This window comes from Gamsiella multidivaricata (genome assembly GCF_025024155.1).
Source record: "Gamsiella multidivaricata strain RSA 2152 chromosome Unknown BC939scaffold_37, whole genome shotgun sequence".
Classification (NCBI taxonomy): domain Eukaryota; kingdom Fungi; phylum Mortierellomycota; class Mortierellomycetes; order Mortierellales; family Mortierellaceae; genus Gamsiella; species Gamsiella multidivaricata.
The window spans coordinates 140,617-152,538 of NW_026251745.1; the positions used below are offsets into that span (position 1 = coordinate 140,617).

The 11,922-nt window shown below is 49.7% G+C and overlaps 4 protein-coding genes across 4 annotated transcripts; 1 reads left to right on the plus strand and 3 right to left on the minus strand.

Moving 5' to 3' along the window:
* Nucleotides 1-334: 334 nt before the first annotated feature.
* Nucleotides 335-2,169, minus strand: BC939DRAFT_453259 (uncharacterized protein). Its single transcript, XM_051555903.1, has 2 exons — nt 1,971-2,169; nt 335-1,835 (listed from the first exon to the last, which is right to left on the minus strand). The coding sequence occupies exons 1-2, from the start codon at nt 2,032-2,034 to the stop codon at nt 499-501; spliced, it is 1,401 nt and encodes a 466-aa protein (XP_051411645.1). The 5' UTR covers nt 2,035-2,169; the 3' UTR covers nt 335-498.
* On the minus strand, nt 2,155-2,661 carry BC939DRAFT_453260 (uncharacterized protein). The gene has a single exon (XM_051555904.1). The coding sequence runs from the start codon at nt 2,458-2,460 to the stop codon at nt 2,248-2,250; it is 213 nt and encodes a 70-aa protein (XP_051411646.1). The 5' UTR covers nt 2,461-2,661; the 3' UTR covers nt 2,155-2,247.
* A 1,375-nt stretch (nt 2,662-4,036) lies between these two features.
* Nucleotides 4,037-5,596, plus strand: BC939DRAFT_176497 (uncharacterized protein). Its single transcript, XM_051550411.1, has 2 exons — nt 4,037-4,232; nt 4,306-5,596. The coding sequence occupies exons 1-2, from the start codon at nt 4,152-4,154 to the stop codon at nt 5,458-5,460; spliced, it is 1,236 nt and encodes a 411-aa protein (XP_051411647.1). The 5' UTR covers nt 4,037-4,151; the 3' UTR covers nt 5,461-5,596.
* A 953-nt stretch (nt 5,597-6,549) lies between these two features.
* On the minus strand, nt 6,550-10,448 carry BC939DRAFT_453263 (uncharacterized protein). The gene is made up of 6 exons (XM_051555905.1): nt 10,430-10,448; nt 10,040-10,318; nt 9,776-9,937; nt 9,607-9,670; nt 9,380-9,525; nt 6,550-9,282 (listed from the first exon to the last, which is right to left on the minus strand). Exons 2-6 carry the CDS (start codon nt 10,143-10,145, stop codon nt 6,614-6,616), a joined length of 3,147 nt encoding a protein of 1,048 aa, XP_051411648.1. The 5' UTR covers nt 10,146-10,318; nt 10,430-10,448; the 3' UTR covers nt 6,550-6,613.
* Between the last annotated feature and the right edge of the window lie 1,474 nt (nt 10,449-11,922).

The window sequence follows — 11,922 nt, forward strand, 5'->3', positions numbered from 1 at the left end:
ACCAAAAAACTTGGACTTGATCTCCTCATAGGATATGTGTCTGATTCCTGGGTACTCATGAACCTTATTCGTAGACGAGCTTGAATTGTAGACAGGGCAGGCCGTCCCTTGAAGCGACGAATGTTTTGGTGTAGTTATTGCCGTCCCTGCAACTGAGATTGATATCGGCCTTATGAACGCCGCCAAACATCGCATCCAGATGTTCCTCCTGCCACCATTCCGCTCGAGGGCGAGGTCGATTTTTGCCGTATCGCTGTCGTGTATTAAGAAGTTGCTGATAGATACTTAGATACTTGAAAGAATGTGTATCCAAGGAAAAAGTCGAACCGTGGATATCCTGCATAGCCACGTATCTATATATCCATACCATCTTTGTCGAAGTGCCCGGGTGGTTCCTGAAGCAGCTCGTATCCTGAAATTCTCAAATGTATGTCCATTGCATTTTTCCCGGCAAGGTCTGTTGTCTTGAGTACCAAGTCAGAAAGAAGTCCGGATAAGCTACTGGAAGAGGGCGTCCTCAGATTGTCCATCGTCTAGGTTATCTCGAACCAGGCCATTTCGATAAGCATCAGGTAGTGGGCATTGCTTGTATAAATTCAAGAGCGCGGCTTTGCCAGCAGGACAGATCGGATTGTGAAGCACCGCCCTATTCTTACTCACGTATCGATACACTATTCCAAGATCCAGAAACTTCCAATCGAATATAACGTCGGGTCGGACTTTGCCAGGCAGGAACATCTGCGCAAGGGCCAAATGGGTACGGTCCTTGGAGATTGTAGGAAGCGAATTGTAATGAGTTACGGCAACAAAATAAAACTCATGACGCCGCCGTTCCTCGAAATTCTTCAGTCTTTCCTTGACTTCCTGCAAGGTAAGCGGTGAGGTTCCGATCCCTTGGACTAAATTCACGAGCTCACGCGGCACGTAATTCGTGATCCTCAGCACCTCATCTCCGATGTCAGATACATGATCACGGACCGTCGAATCGAAATGAGAAAATACTGCAGCCTGTAACTTGCCGAAGGTTGCTGGTGACAGTGGGCTAACGTAAATAAGGCGGGTTCTATCTTTAAGATAAAACCTCTCGAATTTTGCAGTGCTGATAAAGACCACTCGCGCTCCCGCTGCCGAATCATCCCAATAGTTGAACGTTTTCAGGGGCTGCAAAACCACGAGCCGAGCAGGTACCGGCGGGTCAGATGCGAACAGCACGCCATGCTCGTCGATGATACAAAGAGATTTGTGCTCTCGTCGCTGGAGCAGACTCCCGAGGATGGTCGCGGCGCTAGACATCACGAGGGGAGTTGATCGATCCTCATAGGTTACCAATTCCCTGAGCTTAGCGGCAGTCAAAATATCCCTGTTGATAGCCAAGAACTGTTTGCAAATCTCGATTGATGCACTCTCCGAGGTGACTTCATTAAGCATGGCCGCGTCGCCAACGTAAAGGACCAGCCAGCCATTAGCGTACGCCTGGGCTGCGAGATACGACCTTCCTACGCCCATTGGACCGGACAAGACTTTTTCGACCGGGAACTTGGTATCACGCGCAAGCATTTGCCAAATTTCCATCATCTGCTCGATAACGATGAATTGGTTGCCCTGATAGGTCTGTCCAAAGTGGTTGGGGACTTGGCCAAGATGTTTCGTCGTAATTTGACTGCCGGCTTGAACACTCAACAGCGAAGAGAAATCTGTGCGAGGGTCCGGCTTGAACTCGTCACTCTCGAGCATTGCCAATAATAGCGGCGGCAGCTCCACAGATTTGCCATCGGCTGCAATGTACGGTTCCCAGCGCTCTGCTGATTGACGCCGTTTCATCGGACTTGCCTCCACTGCCATGTTCAAAGAAACGGACAATATTGTAATCGGGTATAAATGATACAGATGGAGTTACCACAAGTCAGCAGCAAATCCCGATTATACGCTGCAAGTCAATCAGGCGTTTTGATCATCGCAAGTTTTCTAACCTTGGTTGTCGAGAGGTCTTTTTAGGGATTCTTTCGCATCGGACACACAAATAGAGACTCTCATTTAGTGGGGGTTTCAATTATTATCAAGGCTCAGTACTCAGCACAAGTACAGCACAAAAATAAATATCGGGTAAGTCCAGGCACGACTGTAAAGTGAGCGTGAAAGCCTTACCTGGCGGTGGTCGCTGAACGATGATGTGGATTGCATTCTTTGGGGGCCCCTCACTAAACACTTCCGAGAGATCGCTGGTCGGGCGCAGCTTCTTCTTCTCATTCAGGGTGTCGAGCCTGATGGGAACCTCCTCAACATCAACGGGGATCGTGACAAGCCAGAGCGTGAGCTTGCCGGCCGCAATGTTGTTGAAGGCGAAGCCTTCTGAGCCTTGATGAGCTTCTTGAAGTCATCAACAGTGTCTGATGCCGCAATTTTGACTGTAAATGCGATCGACTCTCCATCAATGATACAAAAGAGCTTGAGGTTGGCCATGGTGTAGGAACAGTTGGGAATGGCGGTGAACGTGTAATGGGTGTGTGAATGCGCTGAGAGATTGACAGCGTTGTGAGAGCGAGAGACTGAGTAGAGTGCAGAGTGAATGGAAACAAGGGACGCGTACGCGAATGCTCGCCACCATTGCCCTCAAACGTTGGAGAGAAGTGAAGATGAGTCACGTGTGATGCGCATGCCTTGGGATCCTGCACCCACAAAGGCGAAGAAAAGGCCCGCACAGCTAAGGGAAATACAGGGAAATACGCTGTTTGCCTGTTCCCTGCTGGTGGCCAGAACAGGTCTTGTGCGCTGTTCCCATGCCCGGCACCCTATTTCCACGCATACAATTGCTGAGAGAAGCGTAGTGTTTGACTAATGCAGCCTGCTCAATTGGCTCACCCCACTTTTGGATGCACACGCCGGGGATTGTTCCTTCGAGTGAAGCAGCTGTGGCACTTGGAGCACCTGAAGAGCTGCAACGGCGGGATAAACCCAGCCCCACTCGAGTCCTGCTCTCGGTCGACTCTCTCCTCTTTCTCAAGGCGTCTGTCACCGCCCTCCATCCTTCCCAACGCCCACTCCATCTTGTCCATTCCTTCCTCTCGTCCTCATCCGGATCACTGCAACAACTGAACAGGAACAAAAAGCAGAATCGAACAAAAGGCCTGAAACTCAGGCTGGACACACCTTCTTTCTTTCACACCGACTCCAAGCTTTCTACTCCTCACGGGTATGGGCCCTTACACGCCCTCCTGTGTCGCATCCGACGGAGTGCGCTTTTTTCTCATCAGTCTCCAGCCCTTTAGCGGCGCCAACTCCTGGACCCTGACCACCGACCCTACAATAACCGCATTTGGCCGACGCTTCGTCCTCCTCCAATCCCAACCCTTTCCAAACACCGTGACAGGATTCTCCTGGACGGTCGTCGACAGTTATCCGTCGCCTTCATCCCCCTTACAGACCAATGAGCTTGATATTCTAGTAGGCGACTATGCCTCCGGAACAAGCAATTGCCAGGTCGACTCTGAAGGTAATTTTATCTGGATCACCGCCAAATCCATCGCGAAGGACCCAAACGACACAAAGACCGCCCATGTCGAGTCGAAACCTAGAGGCATTCGATACAGCGTTACTGCAGGCTCGCATCCAGGAAAAGGTGGAAGTGGCACTTGGTCTCTCATCAACACAAGTCGATTAGCCAGTACGCAGGGTGCGACCGATTACATCTGGGGCGACGAGGGCAAAGTGAGTGCCTTGTTTGCTCTTGCTTCGGGCATATTTGTCCATGCTATGGCGTCGACTACTGTCCCTGGTATTACCCTTGGCGTTCTGACCGGAAACAATCTTGTTCAATCCAGTCAAACATGGTCCTTGGTAAGCGAATTTTGGTTAGACGGCGTTGTCGGTCGGTGACTTTTGAGCTTTTGGGCTTTCTGTTGTCTAGTTTGTTGCGTCAGTTTAACACAAATAATTACTTCGCCCTGTTCTTGCGTGTGTGCGCGCAAACGTATTCATGCGCGTAGGATCCTGCGATATACGGTATTCCCAAAGCAATTGCATATACCAACCAAACGATATATGTCCTGGGATCGAATAAAGTGCTGAGTCTTCTGCCAGTCAGCACAACAGCAACCGATGTTGCCTCGTTACAGACCTACCTGGATTCAGTCGTTCCAAGGCAGTTTTCCCTCATGAAGGTCTCTGATGAGTGCCTGACCTCAGCCACTCTCTTCTCGTCCGCTGTCAGGGACGCGTTCTTCCTGTTTTGCACTGTAAGTATACTACGTCAGCTACCCATTACGATGCATTTTTGCTGTCCATACTCACTGGCGTTTCGCTGAATAGGAATTGGACCCTACTATTGCCCTTCGTGTGTTTGTATTCGAGTACGATGCCTTGAGAGGCCCCTACCTGCTTCCATATTACAATGGACAGTCAAACATATCAGCCTTTGCTGTTGTCTCGACCACTGAGAAAAATCTGCCTGTATCTGACTTTTTATTCATGTCAATGAGCGACAACACGTATGGAATGACCATGGGGTCCAATGGACTCTATTCCGAGACAGTCAGCTATGTTATGGGCGACGACACCACTCCCAATAACATTTCACCCAGTCCCTCGTTATCGCCACCAAACGTCGATCAGCCCAGCGGCAGCGGCAATGGCAATGGCAATGGCAATGGCAATCGATCAGGTGGCATTGTTGGGAGCATTATTGCGGCGATATGTATAATCGCTTTGCTCTATTGCCGGTTCGTGCGCAAGAGACGCGTACAATCCAAAATCAACGAGATCATGCAGAGACATGATGGATCGACACATGTCGTTCCTCCAGACCCCAGGTGGGCCACTGTGTCCAATATAGTGCCTCCGCCCCCTCCACTACCACCGCCTGCCCATCATTTTGCGAGCTTTGCAGCCATCCCTACAGAAGAACAACAGGATCTGGCACAGATTGAGATGCAGAGAATGCGGTTAGGACCGACGCCGTCTATTGTCGGTTCATCCGCAGGAGTGGCTCCTCCAATTGCCCCTCCGTCTACGGTTTCAATATCTGATGATCATTATGAGACTTCCACTCCACAATCACATTCACACCAGTACCTGCATCCTCAACATCAGCATTCGACATTTAACCGCCATATAGCCTCTAAGAGTCAGGGAACCGACTCTGGCGAGGATTCTTATTTACAGCATACATATTCAAATTCACCTTCAGGGTCGTCAACTGGCCCCGTAGCCTCGAAAGACCCGGTGTACCCCAGCTATGCCGGGTCCGGTTCAGAAGGCTCGTCCTATCGTCATCATCACCATCCTCTGCAGGTGTCGCAGTCTTTTTCGAGCCCAAAAGAGAAAGATAAGGGCTGGGCTGATGATGACTCTGAGAATTTATCATCATCGCCCCCTCCGCCACCGCCACCGTACCTCGCGGTGGCAACCCAGTTGCTGAACGCGCCCAGTGCCCCTTCATCCAGCAACCCTCCTCCTCCTCAATAAAAACACTTTGAGCGCGCATTTGCATAATGGTAAAAAGGAAATAATAACATTTGGCATTTCACATATGTAGAGAAGGTACTCAAGCTGGTCGCGTCTACAAAGCGACGCGTTTATTTGGGCTCTGATGGCTCATTTGCGCTGTGTGCTTGAATCCATCCTTGGAGATGCTCTTTTTTTTAAATGTATCTTTTAGCAAAAAGTTTGGAATTCTAGGGACACTTCCATTTGTCTACAGACATATTTTCATTTTGGTATACCTTTGAGGCCTAAGAATGTGCATGCAGATCTCATTTGTCTACAGACATATTTTCATTTTGGTATACCTTTGAGACCTAAGAATGTGCATGCAGATCTAAGTGAAGAGGTAAAAAAAAAAAGAGTCAAAAGACTAAAGAATTATTATTATTTTTTCTTTTTTGAAGGGATTGGAAGGGGCATAGCCTTCAACTCTTTAATAGGGCCGAGTACGTTAAGAATGACCAGGCCATAACACCACGCAAGCCCAAACCATCCACATGCGTTGCAACAGATGGTTCAAATCACCAGGCCCCTTGTTGATAGTTGCGTCTAGCACCGGGCACAACATTCCTCGTCCTATTCATTACGCATAGACACGCAATTTTAAAAATTGGGTGCTCCCATTCACGACCGCCCCTTGGGTTCGATCAGCCAATGAACTCGAGAGCACATACATCCTGAATAGGAGAGTATAGGGATATGAGGCTTGAGACAAACAAGAAACGTGTTCGAATTATTTAGCAGCAGGCACACCCCTACTTTATATTATTGCGGTGCAGCCTGTGGCACGCTTGCACGCCTGGGGGGATCTGGCGTCAATAAAAAAAAAATACTTTATATTATTGCGGCAACACGGCAACACCACACGTGCGTGCATGCGCGTTGTTACATTTTCCAGGCACGGAAACCGGCAACTGGTAACTGGTATGTTAACAAGACATGTTCTCACGATAAACATGCCTATACATATCGACTTCTTCTCGCCGTCATCTTGAGTTCGCCATGCATGCGCGTCAAGTGGGCAGCCTTTTTATTAAAAGATGGAAAAAAAAGGAAAAAAAAAAAAAAAGAAAAGAAAAGAAAAGAGAGAGACACTGTGTCTGTGTGGAACGAATGCTTATCTCAAGAAATCAAGTTAGATATGCGAGTTCGATCTGCGTCTGTTTCCACGGTGGGCCCGCTGTTTGTGACCAATTACTGTCTGCACCCACGTATCACCTGGATCATTACAAGGTTGCACCAGCGCCTTGTGCAGCGCCAGATACTTTCTTTCCTCGCGGGCTTCGAGCGTCTCGCGAACTGTAGGCTTTCTCTCACTGCGCCCCGGGCCCGGGTCGTGGTCCTGTTCTTGCTCCTCGTCTTCACCGGCCATTTCATCCCCATCCCTGCCCTCGGCCGTCATGTTCATGTCCTCCTCTTCCGCTCCATCACGTCCAGACTCCACTCTGTTCCGACGGGTCCTTGAACGCTCTGGCAAAGAAGATGGCGCTGTATCGGTGTCAGATCTCGATCCACCGGTTGCTGACAAAGAGTACGCATCGAGGATTGACGATGCACGTCTGCTGCTGGTTTTCATCATGTGCTTGAGTAGCTTGGGATTCAATCCCTTTCTCGTCTCGTCTGCTTGCGCCTTCCGTACCGCCTGCAAACGTTGCGCCTCTTCGATAATGGATCTCTCGTCCAAGTACACTTCTCTGGCCACTTGGAACACCGCGTTTTCATAATGCGCCAGCTCGTCCGGTTCATAGTCGATTACACTAGAGAGCTCCATCCGAAGTGCCTCCATGTCCTCACGAGTAAGATCCGATCCCTCCGAGATCTTGATCGGGGGTTCAGCTTCTCTCTCGCCGTCGTCGCTCTCATCATAGCCACGCGTATGTATTGCCGGTTTATACCATCGGTAGCGTTTGTCGGTCGCCAACCAGAGTTTCGAAGCCAGCTTCTTATCTTTGATATAACCCCCCTCTACCAGTCCCTTGGCATCGATTGGATGCCATGTCTCGACACCGGTTCGATGCAGCTCTTTATCAGAGTTGGCTTTAAGCACGACCTCCGCCGTGAGATCTCGCGTATACCGATTCACCCTGCTGCCGTCTCGATAAAACCCTCGCGTTGTCTCCCTATTGATCAACTTTGGAATCTGAATGGGGCCTCCACCTTGAATAGAGTCCCCCTGGCGCTTATAGCGCTCCGTCCGAACAAGCCTGATATTCGCAGTCCGGGTTTCGGGCACGAGGATCGATTGGAAGACGTGGACCTGGTACTCTGCAGGCAAGAGATGGATCGGGTACTCGGCTGAGGGGACTGGCGTATTGTTGTCTGTTGACGGGAGCTCGGCGCGCTGAGGGAACGTAGGTCGATCATAAAACTCATTGCCATAAAGAGCATGCCTAGAGGCGACTGCAATGGGCTTTGAGTGCTGTGCTCGGACTCCATCGATCTCGAGGATATTTTCCAAATGCAGTCTCTGGTCTCTGTAGTGCTGAAAAAGCGTTGGACGTGGGCGATCTCCAGCAATAGTCCGCAGCATGTTGGGTCTCAACATCCTAAAGACGCCGGGCGCCTTAGAATTGGACCTGCCGAGTGCCAGCATTCGAACATAGTTCGAGTCCGCAGGCCGCAGCCCCTGTCTGAATGACAATGTCTCCCGAAATACAATCTCCTTGGCGAGTTTTACGCAGTCGTCCCACGACCGTGGTGCATGGCCCCCGGTCTCTGCAACACTCTGGATGTCTCGTGCCACGCTCACGATCGTCTCGTCTTCTTCCAGAGCCATTTGTCCGTCGTTCTGCTCCCAATTCACAATGTACTGGTGATTCTGAACTTCCTTGCGCAACAGGTGCCGATGGTGTATGTACAGCAATCTATTGTCCGCGATTGTCTTTCGGACATCCTTCCTGGTGTTCTCCTGTGCCCAAGCCGGCAGTGAACTGGTCCGAGGCTCTGGCGGATTCACAGGTACAAGTCCAACGACAGATCGAGTCAGCCCCTTTTCTTTCTCGAGTTGCTGTGTGATCCTTGGATATAACGACATCAGGCCCTTGTCCCGGAGGTTCATCTCAATACGTTGGGGTGTGCGATTTGGCCATCTCACTTTCGATAAGAAGAGTTGGTGCGCTTCTTTCTGGACGACCTGATCCACGATCTCCCTCTGTTTCTGGTCCCGGTGCTCCTCCGTGCGCATAAGAAAGTCTCTCAAAGAGTCATACTCCTCTTTGTCCATTCTCATCTCGATAACGCCAAAGTGCAACTGATCCATTAGATGCTTGTTCTCAGGTCCCAGCTCGGCCTCCGTTCTATCCAACCATCCCTGCTGTCTCAAGCCCCCCTCTACTTTATTCATCCATGCCGGTTGTGTCAGCTCGGGGCGACGAGGAAACTCTGGCTTATATATCTCCAACGTAGCAATGCTACCGGGATATATCGCCTGCATCATCCTCTGGTTCTCAGTATATAAGTCGTCCTTGGCCCTGAGAAACTTCCTCATGGGATTGGTGCTTCGGAGTTTTCGGAGCGGATTTAGAATACTCCTCCGAATCCGGTTCTTGAGCTGTTCAAACGTCTGAAGCCCGTGAGACAAATCTTCCCATTCATCTCCACGAATTTCGGGTATATTCCATTCTTCAAGCTGTCGAATGTAGAGGTATGTCATGGGCCGTTTCTTGTACAGGGCAACGAATCTTGCAAAATATAGCGCCGCCTGGGTGGGGCTCCGAGCATTGCAGGTATATAGCTCCCAGTCCTGACTACGCCGTGTGAGATGGTTGTGTTGAAGCAAGATGTAGGTCGACATGGCAGGTGCGTCTATGTTATTTCATCAGTAACGCGAACACGTTAGATATTATTCTCGAAGAAGCAGGAAAGTATAGGCTCTCAAGGGTAATAGAATACCGAGACATACCTAGCTTCTTCGTGGTATGTAGCCATTGATTCAGGAGCCCGTGCGCAGTGTATTCAAATTTCGGGTTTGCATCTGCATCGTTTGCGATCCTGTCCCAGTGGATACCAACTTGATCCATATTGTCCAAAATGGCGCCAAGCATACCTCTAATTGTTTGAACAAAGGAAGCTCCTTAGGAAATGATTTCCTGCTGGTGACAACATAGCTTTGGTGTCGATAATATTTACTGGAGTCTGGCGGGCGATAGCGTGGGAGGATCAGGATCAAGGCCCTCGTGTTCCTTGAAAACACCTATAACGATATAAGGGCAGCAGTCAATAAGGCGTGTCAAAGGATGCGGGGAAGAAAAAAACAATAATAAGCTGCTGGCTATAGTGATGCAGCATGGATACGTACTGCAGACAAGACACACTTCCCCGGTGCGGTCGACCGCCGGCTGAAAGGCCACAGATTCGCGAACTCCACAGTTGTTGCATCCTCGGGGCAAGGCGACCGCACTCAATTCATAAAGCCTCTGGAATCGCCTCTTTTCCTTCAAAAGAGCCCCGCATTCGGCCACTATATATATAAAAATAAAAAATAAAGATAAAAAGGTAACTGAGTGATAGAATTCACTGATTCAGTATACGCATTGGCATTAAATAAAATACGTCAACATACCACAATAAATACAGAGTCGGTTCTGTTCATGATCAAATGGGTACAAAGACGGCAGTGGTCCGACGCCCTCGATATCCACGCGCGCCTCATCCAGCATCCGTTCCATATCGTCGTGTTTGGCTTCCGGAATCACTGTGCCACACCAGTGGCACCGACATTGATCTGCAGGTGCGGACGAATCATACGGCTCTTCCTGTAACCGCTCGATTTCTTCCTGAGCGAGGCGAGATATTTCCTGATGCTTCTGCTCATACTCTGAAACGTCCGGCTTTGACCGACCTATGATTTTTGAAGTGAGAGGTATGATGCTGAATATTGAAACCTGCGCTTTAAAAAAAAATGAACCAATGACATAAAAAAAACAATAAGGATTTTTGCTACCCGACTTACTGCAATATGAGCAGACAGTATCAGACATCTCAGTATTGGCCTGTTCCGCGTCAATTTCCTTGCCGACGCAATGGCTACAACACGTCTGTGGAGTGTAATTCACCATCATAATGTCTTCAATAGCCCATCGCCTCTTTAGGATCTCGATCTGCCGCCTCTCATTCTCCAGTCGTAGTGGTGCTCTCGGGCTCATCCAGTCATAGCGATCTAATATGTAGCAATGGGAACAGCAGGTTTAGTATAGGGGCGATACTTATCATCAAGCAGCGCTGTCCTGTGCTAGACCTCCTGAGACAACACATACGGTTGTAGTTCACGGAGCGGTAAGGCAAGCTTTCCTGAAATGTATTGTGCTGAATGTCGATATCGGATCTCCAGTTCCAACTCTCATCGTAAACCTGGTCTCCCAGGATCCTCCTTTCCGCCTCTTCTGGTGAAATTTGGGGGGCTTGGTCGTCGTCATTCCCATGGCTGTCACTACGAGGAGACGAAGGGTTGTCCTGCAGCAGAGGTGTATCCCCGTCTTGGCTAGTCCTGCTGTATGTGTCGTTATTTTCAACTCGCCGCTGCAATCTTTTGCGGCGAAGGACGTCGTCGTCGCTTATGTCACTTGCACTCTGTACATAGTGTGAGCCTGCACTGGCTTGGTTTCCAAGCGAGCTATGCCTGCGCTTCTTTGGCATGGTCAGAGAAGAAGAGGAGCGTGCCAAGCTTCATACAGAGAGAAAAAAGGGAGAAAGAGAAAGAGAGAGAGAAGTGATAGGAGTGGAATTTTGGCTAGTAGGCTGAATTGATGACAAGAAACAAAAAAAATGCCAAACAAACAAAAAAGCGTGACTACCAAGTCGTCCGTTGAAAAAAAAAAAATTGCGTTCATTTTTCATATCGCGCAGAGCACAGCCTGCACAGGCAAAGCGGACATTGAACATGAGTGTTCTTTACAAGTGCTGGTTTATTTATTGAAAGGTCTGCATTAAAGGACAGAGATCAGGGCTAGGCATCAATCTTCTGACGATGGGATCCAGAAGACTTCCTGTTCGTGCCGTGGTGCTGCTTGTTGGCCTGCTGGCGCTCTTGCTGAGCACCCGAGTCTTGTTGGGTGTGCAAGCCCTCGCTCGAGGTTTTTGACTGGGACTGTGTGTGCGAACCAGTGCCCTTGGGGTTGTGGGTCGACGACTGCTCGGTCTGGTGCGAACTCGACGACTTGGGGACCTTGCCCGTAGCGTGCTCGGACTGCTGGACTTTCTTGGGATGGCCAGTCATTTCAAGAGTGGTGCGGTGCGGTGTGGTGCGCGTGTGTGTGTGTGTCTTTGTGAATAGTTGGGTTGAACAGAAAGAGATGGCGTTGGGGCTTTGGACTATTGGGAAGGACCTAGGTCCTTTTATACGCACAAAAGACTATTTTATGCAAGACCGACTACGATGCCAAAATGGTAAATGGCAGTATGCGACTCGGGGGGTGGACTCGGGAATGGAGTCGAGAATGGTCGCTG

Coding starts and splice junctions, on each gene's coding strand:
- BC939DRAFT_453260 (XM_051555904.1), bottom strand. CDS start 2,460: ATGGCCAACCTCAAGCTCTTTTGTATCATTGATGGAGAGTCGATCGCA.
- BC939DRAFT_453263 (XM_051555905.1), bottom strand. CDS start 10,145: ATGGAACGGATGCTGGATGAGGCGCGCGTGGATATCGAGGGCGTCGGA. Junction 9,938..10,039: donor CCGACTCTGTATTTATTGTG/GTATGTTGACGT, acceptor TTATATATATAG/TGGCCGAATGCGGGGCTCTT. Junction 9,671..9,775: donor GGAAGTGTGTCTTGTCTGCA/GTACGTATCCAT, acceptor ATATCGTTATAG/GTGTTTTCAAGGAACACGAG.
- BC939DRAFT_453259 (XM_051555903.1), bottom strand. CDS start 2,034: ATGAGAGTCTCTATTTGTGTGTCCGATGCGAAAGAATCCCTAAAAAGA. Junction 1,836..1,970: donor AAGACCTCTCGACAACCAAG/GTTAGAAAACTT, acceptor TGAACATGGCAG/TGGAGGCAAGTCCGATGAAA.
- BC939DRAFT_176497 (XM_051550411.1), top strand. CDS start 4,152: ATGAAGGTCTCTGATGAGTGCCTGACCTCAGCCACTCTCTTCTCGTCC. Junction 4,233..4,305: donor CGTTCTTCCTGTTTTGCACT/GTAAGTATACTA, acceptor TTCGCTGAATAG/GAATTGGACCCTACTATTGC.